This window comes from Rattus norvegicus, chromosome 2 (assembly GCF_036323735.1).
Source record: "Rattus norvegicus strain BN/NHsdMcwi chromosome 2, GRCr8, whole genome shotgun sequence".
NCBI lineage: Eukaryota > Metazoa > Chordata > Mammalia > Rodentia > Muridae > Rattus > Rattus norvegicus.
Genome location: NC_086020.1, coordinates 111903066 through 111917709, shown reverse-complemented (window position 1 = coordinate 111917709; position 14644 = coordinate 111903066). Strand labels below are relative to the sequence as shown.

General features: G+C 38.0%; 1 protein-coding gene across 9 annotated transcripts in view; it reads left to right on the top strand.

Annotated features, from left to right (window-relative positions):
- Positions 1-13188, top strand: part of Ect2 (epithelial cell transforming 2) — a 62265-nt gene extending 49077 nt beyond the window's left edge. For all 9 annotated transcript variants that reach the window (XM_063282047.1, XM_063282043.1, XM_063282046.1 and 6 more), the window contains 3 exons: positions 6930-7037; positions 8417-8560; positions 11937-13188. In XM_063282047.1, the coding sequence (XP_063138117.1) occupies positions 6930-7037; positions 8417-8560; positions 11937-12026 (342 nt within the window). In that variant the 3' untranslated portion in view covers positions 12027-13188. The remainder of the gene's footprint in view (positions 1-6929; positions 7038-8416; positions 8561-11936) is intronic.
- Positions 13189-14644: the final 1456 nt, after the last annotated feature.

Sequence of the window (14644 nt, the reverse complement as noted above, 5' to 3'; positions counted from 1 at the left end):
CTCCAGTGGAACCAGCATCATTTGTTGAAAATGCTGTCTATCACCCCCCCCCCCCCCGCCCCCATTGGATGGTTTTAGTTCCTTTGTCAAAGATCAAGTGTCCATAGGTGTGTGGGTTCATTTCTGGGTCTTCAGTTCTGTTCCATTGATCTACCTCCCTGTCTCTGTATCAAGACCATGCAGTTTTTATCACTATTACTCTGTAATACTGCTTGAGGTCAGGGATGGTGATTCCCCTAGAAGTTCCTTTATTGTTGAGAATAGTTTTCCCTATCCTGGGGTTTTTGTTATGCCAAATGAATTTGCAAATTGCTCTTTCTAACTCTTTGAGTTGGAATTTTGATGGAGATTGCCTTGAATCTGTAGATTGCTTTTGGTAAGATGGGCATTTTTACTATATTAATCCTGGCAATCAATGAGCATGGGAGATCTTTCCATCTTCTGAGATCTTCAATTTCTTTCTTCAGAGACTTGAAGTTCTTGTCATATAGATCTTTCACTTGCTTGGTTAGAGTCATACCAAGCTATTTTTTATTATTTGGGACTATTGTGAAGGGTGTTATTTCCCCATTTTTTTTTTTTCTTTAGCCTGTCTATCCTTCGAATAGAGGAAGGCTACTAGTTTGTTTGAGTTAATTTTATATCCAGTCACTTTGCTGAAGTTGTTTATCAGCTATAGGAGTTCTCTGATGGAGTTTTGGGGGTCACTTGGGTATCCTATTCTATCATCTGCAAATAGTGATATTTTTACTTCTTCCTTTCCAATATGTATCTCTTTGACCTCTTTTTATTGTCTAATTGCTCTGGCTAGGACTACCTATACAAGTATATTGTATAGGTGGGGAGAGAGTGGGCAGCCTTACCTAGTCCCTAATTTTAGTGGGATTGCTTCAAGTTTCTCTCCTCTGGTTTACTGTATATTGTTTTTACTGTGTTTAGGTATGGGCCTTGAATTCCTGAGTTTTCCAAGACTTTTACCTTGAAGGGGGTGCTGAATTTTGTCAAATGCTTTCTCAGCATCTAAGGAGATGATCATATGGTTCCCCCCCTCCCAGTTTGTTTGTATGGTGGGTTTGTTGATGGATTTCTGTATATGAACCATCCTTGCATTCCTGGGATGAAGCCTACTTGATCATGATGGATGATTGCTTTGATGTGTTCTTAGATTTGGTTTGCTAGAATTTTATTGAATATTTTTGCATTGATATTCATAAGGGAAATTGGTTCTCTGTTTCTTTGTTGGGTTTTTGTGTGGTTTAGGTATGAGCGTAATTGTGGCTTCAAAGAAAGAATTGGGTAGTTTTCCTACTGTTTGTATTTTGTGAAATAGTTCAGAGAGTGTTGGTATTAGTTCCTCTTTGAACATTTCATAGAATTCTGCACTAAACCCATCTGGTCCTGGGCTTTTATTGTTGGGAGACTTTTAACGTTTGCTTCTATTTCTTTAGGGTTTATGGGACTATTTAGATGGCTTATCTGATCTGGATGATTTCACTTTGGTACTTGGTATCATCTATCTAGATTATTGTTCATTCCCTCCAGTTTTGTTGAGTATAAGCTTTTGTAGTCGAATCTGGTTGTGTGTGTGTGTGTGTTTTTTTTTTATTTCTTCAGTTTCTGTTATCTCCTTTTTCATTTCTGATTTTGTTAATTTGGATACAGTCTCTCTGACATCTGGTTAGACTGGCTAAGGGTTTATTTATCTTGTTGATTTTTCTCAAAGCTGCCAGTTTTTTGTTTTTTGTTTTTTTTTCTTCCTTTTGATTCTTTTTATAGTCCTACTAGTTTCTACTTGGTTGATTTCAGCCCTGAGTTTAATTTAATTATTTCCTGCCTTCTACTCCTCTTGGGTATATTTGATTCTCTTTGTTCTAGACCTTTCCATGTGTTGTCAAGCTGCTAGTGTTTGCTCTCTCCAGTTTCTTTTTGAAGGCACTCAGGGCTATGAGTTTTCCTCTCAGCACTGCTTTCACTGGGTCCCATAATTTTGGGGTATGTTGTTACTTCGTTTTCATTTAATTCTGAAAAATCTTTAATTTCGTATTTCTTCCTTAACCAAGTTATCACTAAGTAGAGCGTTGTTTAGGTCCTGTGTATGTGGACTCTTATCGCTTTTGTTGTCATTCAAGACCGGCCTTAGTCTGGTGATCTAATAGGACCCACAGGATTATTTCTATCTTCTTGTATCAGTTGCTGCTTGTTTTGTGACTGATTATGCGGTCAGTTTTGGAGAAGGTACGATTAGGTGCCAAGAAGAAGGTATATCCTTTTGTTTTAGGATGAAATGTTCTATAGATATGTGTTAAATCCATGTGGTTCAGAACTTGTGTTAGTTTTCCTGTGTCTCCATTTTCTGTTTCCATGATTTGTCTATTGAGATTGGGACGTTAAAGTCTCCCACTATTAATGTGTGATGTGCATTGTGTGTTTCAGCTTTAGTAAAGTTTCTTTTATGAATGTGGCTACCCTTGAATTTGGAGCATAGATATTCAGAATTGAGAGTTCATTTTGATAGATTTTTTTTCTTTGAGTATGAAGTGTTTTTATCTTTTTTTGATAACTTTTGATTGAAAGTCGATTTTATTCAACATTAGAATAGGTACTCCAGCTTGTTTCTTGGGACCATTAGCTTTGAATATTTTTTCCCAGCCTTGTACTCTGAGGTATTGTATGTCTTTATTACTTTGGTATGTTTCCTATATGCAGCAAAATGCTGGGTCCTGTTTACGTATCTATTCTGTTAGATTTTATTGGGGAATTGAGTCTTTTGATGTTAAGAGATATCAAGGTGTAGTGATGCTGTTATTTTTGTTGTTAGAGGTGGAATTATGTTTGTGTGGGTATCTTCTTTTGGGTTTGCTGAAAGATTACTTCCTTGCTTTCTCTAGGGTGTAGTTTTCCTCCTTGTGTTGGAGTTTTCCATCTATTATCCTTTTAGGACTGGATTTGTGGAAAGATATTGTGTAAATTTGGTTTTGAGAGTTTTGCTGGATATAGTAGCCTGGGCTGGCATTTGTGTTCTTTTCGTGTCTGTATGACATCTGTCCAGGATCTTCTGGCTTTTAGATTTTCTGGTGAGAAGTCTAGTGTAATTCTGATAGGTCTGCCTTTATATGTTACTGTTTTTAATATTCTGTCTTTGTTTTGTCCATTTAGTGTTTTGATTATTATGTGATGGTAGGAATTTCTTTTCTGGTCATGTTTATCTAGAGTAGGCTTCTTCATGTTCACGGGCATTTCTTTTACGTTAGGGAAGTTTTCTTCTATGATTTTGTTGAATATATTTACTGCCCCTTTGAGTTGGGAGTCTTCACTCTCTTCTATACCTATTATCCTTAGGTTTGATCTTCTCATTGTGTCCTGGATTTCCTGGATGTTTTGGGTTAGAACCTTTTGCATTTTCTTTGACGGTTGCGCCAATGTTTTCTATGGTATCTTCTGCCCCTGAGTTCTCTCTTCTATCTCTTGTGTTCTGTTCATGATGCTTGCGTATGACTCCTGATCTTCTGTCTCCAGGGTTGTCTCACTTTGTGATGATGGTTTTGTTCAATTCCTTCACCTGTTTGGTTGTGGTTTCCTGTAATTCTTTAAGAGATTTTTTATGTTTCCTCTTTAAAGGCTTCTCTTTACCTGTGTTCCGCCAGTATTTCTTTAACTGAGTTATTTATGTCCTTCTTAAAGTCCTCTTTCATCATCATGAGATGTGAATTTAACTCTGAATCTTGCTTTTCAGGTGTATCGGAGTATCCAGGAGTTGTTGTAGTGTGAGAACTGGGTTGTTGGTGCCAAATAGCCTTGGTTTCTGCTGCTTAGGTTCTTGTACTTGCCTCACTCCATTTGGTTAGCTCTGATGTTAGTTGGTGTTCCTGCCTCTGATTGTAGCCTATCCTATCCGTGAGCCTGTGATATTAGGTGTGTCAGCACTCCTGGGAGACCAGCTCTCTCTGGGCGGGATTTGGGTCCTGTGAGCTGTGCCATAGGGTTAACTCTGGGGCGCAGTGACTGGAAGCTCAGTAACATTTGTTATGAAGTATGTAAGAGTAGTCTTTCTAAGAAACAGGCACACTATTTATCAAGTTTGTATTCAGCTAGGACTATAGTTCAATGGTAGAGTGTTCATCTTGACAGTTTCCAAGACCTGGTTTCAGTATCCCGCACAAAAATAGTGCAACATATCTGCAGTATTGAGCCCTTGATAAGATATTCCTGAGTGAGAATGTTAATACACAGATGTTGATTCATCTTTAATTAGTTTATGGATTTCTTCTGTCTCTAAAGTCCTAGGGAAAACTTTTAGAATTTGGCAGAGTGATCCCTAAGATAATTTGTAAAGAAAATAAAATTATACCTAGAAAATTTAGTAATGCTCCTACCATTTGAAATACTAAATTATACTTAAGCTTCAAATGTGACATTTGTTCATTGGAAGAGTGCATGTGTATGCTACTGTGCTCTTGTGAAGGAAGCTTGAGGACAGCTCATAGGAGCAAGTTCTGTTTCTCCACCACAGTTGTTCTGGGATGAAATCAGGCATCAGGCTTGCAGACAGACACCTTACTCACGGCTTAATCATTCTGGCCCTAAAATTGTACTTTATGAAAAGTTTTACACTGTTTTAAAGTTTATATATGAACCTATAGGTAGAATAAATACATAGTATTTTACACAGATGGATGTTTTGCCTTTGTGTATGTTTGGTCATCAGTGCACAAGAAGGCCATGGAGGGCCTTGGTTCCCAGGCACTGTAGTTACAGATGGTTTTGAGCTGACAGGTGGGTATTTGAAATCAAACTCAGGTCCTCTGGAAAGCAGCCTGTACTCCTTATTGCTGGGCCATTTCTTCAGCTCCAGCGTAGATGGTCTTGAAATAAGGCTATCATTATTGTAGACCTTAGCTGTAGTTATTAGCCCATGACACTACAAAAATTCATTAAGTATTTAGAATTTAGATGTATATCCTATTCCTATGAAAATTATAAATATGAATTAAGTGTGGAAAATGAGAGACCATTTCAAAAACAGTATATGTAGTATGTATTATCTCTTTTTAAAAAAATTTATTTATTTATTATATGTAAATAAGTATATATAAATAAGACTGTGGCCATCTTCAGACACACCAGAAGAGGGCATCAGATCCCATTAGATGGTTGTGAGCTACCAAGTGGTTGCTGGGAATTGAACTCAGGACCTCTGGAAGAGCAGCTAGTGCTCTTAACCACTGAGCCATCTCTCCAGCCCAACTTTTCTTTCTAAGATAAAAATATCTACAAGTACTGTTATCTGTTGGGGATTGGACTAGTCTGAAATTTAGCAGATGTGTCAGGTGGAAAAAGTGGGTCTAAAGAAGGTAGAAAGACTTGTTTTCTTGTTTTTAATTTTAAAAGATTCATCTTAATTCTAGCTATTATGTGTGGCGGTATGTGCTTGTGAGGGAGGTGGAGGACAGAAGAGCACTGAGTCTCTGGGCCGGAGTTAGGGCAGATGGGAGCCTCCTGACCGGTGCTAGGACTGCACTCTGGCTTCTGCTACAGTTGTGTACTCAGTCAGTTCTAGTACTATCAGGCTTTTTCCTTGTAATTGCTTCGGCTAGACATGCCAGATATTTTCTCCCCTTTGTGTGTGTGTGTGTGTGTGTGTGTGTGTGTGTGTGTGTGTGTGTGTGTGTGTGTGTGTACACAGGAAAACTTTCAGTAAAAAAAATCATTCACAAGATGGTATATATTTCTATAAGTTAGAGCAGGCTTTTCAGTGCCTGAAGAATGAGGTCATTGACCTTTTTTCAGTCTAGATTTATGGATTTAAAGTGAAAATACTTAATATCGAAAGTCCAAAGTACTATTTGAAATTAGTTGAAGAAGGCTGTCTGGTCCTCTAGAGGGTTGGGATCTGGGAAATGGAGCCAATAAATGAGGCTGACTAGTATATCATACAGTAAGTAGCTTTATTCAGAGCATCAGACAATTTATAATAACGCTGAAGATTAACATGAGTCCTGTGAATAAATTGTACAATTATCCAGATAAGCTCCAGGAGGCAAAAAAACCCCGTGTTTTTCTGCAGAGACATTTAAACAATAGTCAGTTATAATGAATAATTTGAAATAAACTCACTCTAATCCATTTCACCTGGGAGGGACACGAAAACACATTCCAAGAGCAGTTCTGTGTTTTGAAGAAACTGAGGTCCAGAATTGCTTTTTTTGGAGTTTTCTCATAAGCACTTGGAATTCCACTCACATGACTCCAGTTCATGGATATGTTCTGACAAAGGTTATCTTGTTTTAAGGGTAATTTTGGTCCATGGTTCTTTGCTTACTCTAGGAGGGCTTTTGCTCGTTGGAGAATGTACTCTATAATCTGTGAACTCTCTTCTTTGGAAAGAACACTTTGCTCATATTTATACACAATGTTTGCACAGTTTCAAGAGTGTTACAGATATCTGATACCTAGCTGCTGTTTCTGTAGGGACTCAGGATGTTGGGCCAGAACTTCTAATTTAGATTTCTTCCAGACACAAACTGAGGAAGAAAGTCAGGTGTGACTCTCTTAAGGAAACTTTGTGTTTTGTTAGCTTTGAGGCATAAATTTAAAAGAGCATTTGCTGTTTTAAATACTGTTCAGTTTTAGAGTTGCTAGTAAGATTTTATATGGATGCATTCCCTGTTGAGTTATGTGGTCTACAGTAACTTTATACAATAATTATTTTTCATTATCCTCAAGGTACTGTTTTTAAGGGTAAAAAATAAGTACATTAAAGTTTTGTTGATAGGTGGGGTAGGGTGGCTACATTTGTCAGATCCAGGACATATGTGCCTGTGTCACAAGTCTGAAGTAGCTTCATTTATAGATGTTACCATGTGTGGGGATGTGCATGAGTGCTTAATGGTTTTAGAAACAGTTGGTTTTTGAACTTTGTTTTTCAACAGGAGAATCTTATGTACGTGACTGATCCAGAATCTTTTGAAGTAAATACAAAAGATATGGATAGTACACTTAGTCGAGCATCTAGAGCAATAAAAAAGACTTCAAAAAAGGTGAGTTCTAGTGAAGTTCTGGACTTCTGGAACTTCTAGTTCTCTAGAATGTACTTTTCACACTAAATTAAAAGAGTGCTGCATTCAGCACCGATAACAAAATAGTCTAGAGCTGTTGTGAGACCTGAGTTCTGAATCTAGAACATGTGGAGCCGGGCACTGAGATATCGATAATCCTAAGTATGGGGCAGCAGAGTCCAGGGCATTTCTGGAACTCAGTGGTCCTTAGTGTAGCCTGTTTGGTGAGGCCAGCAGAGATCCCACCTTTAACAAGAAAAAAGTTAGAAAACAGCTGATACATGGCAGGACCCCTGTGACCTGCATGTGTATGTGCGCGCGCAAACACACAAACACACACACACACACACACACACACACACACTCTCTCTCTCTCTCTCTCTCTCTCACTCACACACACTCTCTCTTTCTCTCTCTCACACACACACACACACAGAGTCTACAACAGAACTGATCTACAGTACTCGGAAATGACTCACAGATTACATTTTATAGTGTTCAGTGGCTTCTTTGTCACAGCACTTACAGATTGCTGATGTATTCTTGGTGCAATGAATGTTGTATGAACCAGACTTGAGTGAGTTGTTGGTGTTTTAGACATAAATGCATTTACATTCATCTTAAATAACGTCAAGAACAGTTTTCAGCAAAGCATGACTTGAGTTAGGAAATGTATTCATGTTTTCATCTTATATTAGTAATGGAAAATAGAAGTTGGCTGGGTGTGCTGGCCTGCCTGGGCTATGTAGAGAGAGAATATGTTTCAAAAAACCAGAAAGAATAGAAGTAGAATTTCAGAGAGCCACATGACGTTTGCAGCGTTATAGCTTTGTTTTGTTTCCCTTTGAAAGGGAGGTCCTGTTCTACCTTTATATATGCCCTCACTTAACACATGTAACATAGGAGACAAACTAGATAGACTATGATTTAGAAGAACTCCTTCACTTGCAGTAAAGAAACTAGGGTTTTGGATTGCATGTCTACACTTTGGCAGAATAAGAGAAACTCCTTAGCTGGGGTTTAGCTGAGGATAAAGCTTTTTAGCACACAGAAAGCCTGGGTTCAATCCCACCCTACAAACAGGAAAATAGAAAACAAGCAACACAACAAGCCCTAAGTTCTTGTGTTCCAGGCTGGCTACCTTCCTTCCCATCCTCTCCTACTGGATTTCAGTGCCCCTACCTGCAGGAGGCGGGGATAGTTTATAGCATACTTCATTTCTCGCTGCGTGTGCCAGAGAGAGTTCTACCACATCCTGTTTGTGGAAAGTGATATATTTGGCTTCCTTTATGAAGACAGATTTTTATGGACCATCTTAAGTTTGTCTAGCTATAACTAATACTATTGCTTTTAAACCTCAGGTTACAAGGGCATTCTCTTTTTCCAAAACTCCCAAGAGAGCCCTGCGGATGGCTCTGTCATCATCCCATAGCTCAGAGGGAAGGAGTCCTCCGAGTAGTGGCAAACTTGCTGTGAGCCGTCTGTCCAGCACATCTTCCTTAGCAGTAAGTATTGGTTTAACATGGTGATGGACTCTCCTAGATGTATACGTTGGTGAACTTTTTAATACTGTAAAGTAATCTATTTTTCTAAAAAAACTTTTTGATAGTTTTTTTAATTGAAAATTTTAGGGTAGCCTACGAAGTAATGGAGTTTGTTTTATTGTCTAAACATGTAACTTTTACTTATAAAAGCAATTGAAAGATACACCCCCTTATCCTTTAGACAGAGTCTGTGTAGCCTTGGCTATCATGTAGCTGCTATGTAGACCTGACTGGCCTCAAACTCTCAGATCTGCCTGTGTATTTTAGCCTCCCAAGTGCTGATATTAAAGATGTGTGCACCCATGCCCAGCTAAGAGTCTCCTTTTACCGAGTTAGTTGCATGCCTACTATGTAGTTTATTGGATATGAGTTTTTTACTGGAACCGAGACATACTCTAATTTCCATAAGAAGAAAATCATGTTTTGGCCTGGCTTATCACTTTATAAATGTTATATTTCTATTTGAGTTCCAATAACATTGGGCAAAGGTTTATTTCTTGTCAATTATTTGATGTATAGTATAATCTGTGCAACCAAAGAATAGAGATTTCTCTGGAATCTCAAGTTGGGCAAATACTTAAGTGTTCCTGAACAGTCTGCATTCGGTTTTAGAATGATCGGGTGAAGACATTTGTAGGAGTGTCACATCACCAAAGTAGCCGTGTTATTGAATGGTTAGTAACCTGCGCTATTAACACTAAGGCTCGGGAAGTGAAGTAGCTGTCAGGTCAGTAATGCTTACCTCAGAGGACTAAGTTATAGTAAAATAATGCATCTATGTCATGTATACTGCCATGCAGGAAGGCAGGTGGGTACTGGTTAGAGCATGAAGCCCAAGTCCGTAAGCCTTGTTTTGGCATTACCATTGTGTAACTTGAAGCACGTTTTATTAAAGATCTGCTTCACTTTTCACAGCAGACAAGTCTCCAGCACTGGTGATAGAGGGTGAACTAATTGTATGTTCCGTGTTAGGGTCTGGGACACAGTGTGCTCTAGTGTTAACGAGTGGTTAGCTGTGTGCCATGCAGAGCTAATGCAGGCAAGGAGCTAAGACAGGTGAAAGCTGTCTTTTAGAAGATGGCTGAAGTCTGTAGCGCTCCACAGAGGACGACTCGGCTCATTGGTAGGGTTTGTCTCCGGTGCACAAGGCAACCAACACATGCTAACCACACACCTGCAGTCCCAGGATGCAGCGGAGTGGAGGCAGAGCCCCAAGTCCAAGGTCAGCCTCCGCCATGTAGTTATGGAAAGGATTCTGTCTTTAAGAAAAAAAAATTTAAACAGAAAAAGAAAATTAAAAAAAAAGTGTGCAAAATTATAAACACAGTGCAGACAAGCACTTGCTTGTTAGGTTATACATTTTCTCAAGGCCAAAGGTTTATCTAGTGTAATTTTTGTTGTAAATAATGTAAATGCCATTGCCTTTAAATTATAGTAAATGTTTTTTTAAAAAAGAATTGTTAGAAAATTCATATTACTTGTAGTAGTACTTGAAATATACTGTAAATGAGAAGTACCTAAAATATCTTTAAGGCTTCCACGCTCTCTCCTCAGTGGCCTGCTGTATACTAACACCCATAAGCAATGGTGGATTAAGTCCATGCGGCGCTCTCAGGCCCACTGTAGGGCATGCTCAGCGCTCCGGGTGTCCATCTCCCCACCATCCTACCTCCCCAGCTAGGGTCTTCAGAATTACTAGGGGAAGGTAGCAAATTGTTTTTTTGTTTTTTGTTTTTTGTTTTTCAAATTTCAAAAAAAGTTAGTCTCTGCTGACGCAAAACAGTGATGGAAACAAGTCTCATGAAGTCTAGTGGGAGCTCATTGTATTTGAAACTCGTTCTTGGAACAAAACACTCTGTCATCGAATCCCTTTCTGTGGGTTGGATCCTTTGACTTTACAACTTCTTCGTTGCTCTGCATTGATAGTGAATTGGATTAAATAGGTTTCGCATATTGCCAAATAAAGGTATTTTTACAAACATGTATTAGGTTCACGAGAAGCATGTTTTATTACACATTTTCTTCGATAGGAGAATGATCGTGTAAAGGAGAGTGGCGTGGTGATACATAGATCCTTACACTTGTGGCTTTTATAGAGTAAATCATAGAAACTGCCTGGGGAAGACAGTTTCCCTGTTGAAGTTCTTATCCTATCACTTGAATGGTAGTATTTTAGTTATTTTACTCCCTTTGGTGAGAACTTAGAGCCAGTTATCTTACTAGCCCTCAGTTTAGATAAAGTTAGTCATTTATATGCATTCTAATAAAAAGTAGACTTTTAGTTTATCTTGATTATACCCACTCTTGGGCTTTAACCTTCTGCATGTTTTGGATATAGTTTAAGATTCTAATGATGATTAACTTTGACCTTTGAAAGAATAAGTTTAGATTGCTTAGCAATCTGATAATTATTATTATTCAGAATGCTGCAGTTCTGTTCAGTTTTCATGTGGAGTGAAATATACACCCATGAAAATGCACACATATACATACATATAGGAGCTGTGCATATAATACAGCACTCTGGGAATATATGACTTAAAATTAGATGTCTTTTTATCCTTCCTAATTCTGTGTTAATAATTAAGAGGGTTCTGGAGAGGGGAGCCCAGAAATTAAGAATGTTTCCTGCTCTTTCAGAGCACCCAAGTTTGGTTCTCAGGACCCATGAGAGTGCACAGCACACCCTCCCACACACACCAACCTTTAATTAAGAATTAAGAAAGAACCAGTTGGATGATTCAGCAGGTGTAAGGTGCTTGCCTCCGAGCCTGAGTTCCAAGTTCTATCCCTGGAAGGGGAGATCCTGACACTCGTCCTCTGTCAAATAAACAAGTTCCTCCAGCATGTATGTATGTATGTATGTATGTATGTATGTATGTATGTATGTATGTATGTATTTATTCGGAGTTGAGGGCCTTGCTCTTGCTAGGTAAGCGCTCTACCACTGAGCTAAATCCCCAACCCCTCCAGTATTTATTTTTTAACTAAAGAGCCTACTGATTTTCCAAAACTTAACACTGAGCCATCAGTGTCTCATAGAAGAAAAGACTCCAGCGCTGTTACTAAGCCAGTGTCTTCTGGTGAAGTTAATTAACATCTGCTGAATCAGTCAGTCATCTAGCTTTTGTTTGAGAATGCTAAACTAGTTTTAATTGTGTTTTATTCCTTTCCTCTGATCTTAAGTTTTATATTTAGAGTCTGGAACTGTTGGTGTCTTGATTGTCATGTTAATTAGCAGAGGGTAAGAACATAGGCTTGGCTCTCAACTCTGGTACTCTGCAACTCTAAGTTTTGAGGAGAATAATGTAAATTATATTTGTTTTTTCTTTCATAGGGTATTCCATCGCCTTCCCTTGTCAGCCTCCCTTCTTTCTTTGAACGGAGAAGTCATACATTAAGTCGATCTACAACTCACTTGATATGAAACTTAAATCCCAAGGGACCTCATACTTCAATAAGATGCTGACTTACATGGTACTTTGAATTAGCACTTGGTAAAAGTTGTAGAGAAGATAAGTAACACTAACCAACAGTTTTATTTTCTTGAAATACATTTTCAAGATAGTCTATGTAAAAAAATACTAATTTTGATGTAATTTATCTCTTTGTTTGAATCTCACATCAGAAGACCAGTGGCTTTAAGTTATTCATGATAATCAGTAGCTTTGTAACCCTGATACAGTAAACTATTGTGTATTTGTACAGTAGCTTGAATGAATTTTGGGAAGTACATATTTGTGTATCTCAATTTGTACAGAGACTAAACATCAATTCGATTCCTGCTGAATAAAAGCCTCTGATTGTCGTCTGGAGGCTTGTTCTTCAGCTGGATTGTTTGATGTACTCAACTGCGCTTTTGCAGTTTATTTTCTTTTTAAATAAAAGATCTAACACATGAATTTTAAAAGACACACCGTTATTAACCATATAATTAAGATCACTCGAATTCTTTTTGCAAATTGAGATAAGAGAAAGATTACAAAACATTGTATATGTTGCAAAGACAAGATATTAGTGTGTACTTTATAATTGTTTCAGAAACTTTTTTTTTTATTTTATTTCCTTGTTCTAGACACTAGCAAATCTTGGTTTAGTTTTGACTACTGTATTGAATTTATTTCAAAGGATAAGACCACGGGGAAGCTGTTAAGAATTGCTTCTGTTCTCTGTATAGTTGTTCTGAGGTTGTCTTCACTCTTGCTAAGTGCCTGTGAAATGCATGGATGTAATGTATGGTCAACTCTTTATTGTGCCCATGTCATTAAATACAAGATTTGGAAGTTTATTGTCAGAAATTTTGCAAGTCTGCCATTATCTTGTACTATAACATTTCTTATAGTCAGTAAGGCAGAATGACTGGGTTCCTTTGGCCAAATGTATTTTATTTCCTACATGTTCAAGGGAATATTGCAAGATTCCTTGTTACGGACTTTTCAGTAATCTGCTTTGATAGTTTAGCTGACTGGATTTTTTTTCTATACCATGCATGTGCTACTTCACAGGTTAGTAAGTGGCCTTGTTTTGCTGTATTTTTAAAAGCAGTTATATTAGCAAGAACTTTGTAAATAAATAGCTTTAAAATGCAAGTATCTTATGTGTCCTGTCATAATTTCTTCAGGGGAATTTTTGTAGACATGTGAATGCTTTCTTAGTCTGGGTTGTTTGATATTTTATTCATGTGTTTCACTAATGGTTTTGAATATTTGTATACTGGGCTATTTGTAGTATAGGGGTTTTAAGCTCAGCTTTACAGGAGGGGGTGTAAATCCCGTATTTCATTTAAATTTTGTGTTTATGTCTATGTATACACTTTTTCCCCAGGAGAAAACACACAGCCTTTCTTGTTTTATCAGAGATGGAGGTATTGCCCTGCCACCAAAGACTGCATTTTCCAGGGGAAGAAATAGCAGAAGTTTTGAACTATTACTATTATTGGGTGTACCATTTGAAAATATCACATAAGCGAGTAATTAATTTTAACTTAAGCTGCTGTGTCTGAGTTTTATCATTAACTGTCTGCTGTAGGGCTTTGGTGTGTTCTCATTATCAGATAAAGGCAAATTGCTCGTGTAGTAAATACATTAGGAGTCTCTATCATGCAGAATTATCAGCAACTTTCCCCTCTGCTGAGAAAGAAACACTGCCTTATTTATCACAAAAGCCTTTACAATTGTTTTAAAGCTTCAGAGCATCAGATAGGGTTCTTTCAAGAATGCAAGGGTGGTTTAACATCAAGGTGTTTATTGATATGATTTATATTGACAATAAAGGTGAGATAATAATTCATCACCAAGTTTCAAAAGGTTGCTTAATAATATTCTTCCACAGTTACGTTCTGAGGACCACTCGGCAGCACAAAAAGCAACTGTATTTGATGCTGGCGATTAGACCCACTTTCTCATCACATAGGCAAGCAAGCTACCATTGAGGTGTCTGTGTTGCTAGCCCTAAAATCGTTCATTCCTTTATGAACTGTAACAAAGAATCATGTTGGTATGTAACCAAGAAGAAATGACACGGTGGAAATCATTAGTGTGAGGAACTGAAAACTAAAAGCCTATTGGTGGTAGCTAATGCTCGCTGACTCATTCTATTGACGATTAGGAGTTGGTACCTTGGCTGTGGAATGTTCTGGAGTTGATACCTTGGGAATGTGGATGATTATGTACAAATATCTCACATAAATTCTAAAATTTAAGATGTGGTCTTGCCACCCAGCAGAAATATCTTTAAACATGTCTCAGTTTCAAGCAACAGAAAAAGCCTGACTTGAAGGTAAGCTTGCAGTTAAAACAGGCAAAGTGTGAAAGATAAACAGATGACCAAGTAGAAAATAATAGATCGATAAAAAATACATACCCACCTAGATGCGGGTACTCAGGGCCAAAGGGGTGCCCACTGTTGTGCATGCTCTACGTGTACATGTGAGGACCTCAGCTCAGATCCTCAGAATCCATGTTAAATTCTGGCATAGCTCTGTGTGCCTTTAAGCTCAGCACTGGGAGCAGACGGTGGATCCTGAGACCTCACTGCAATCCAGCC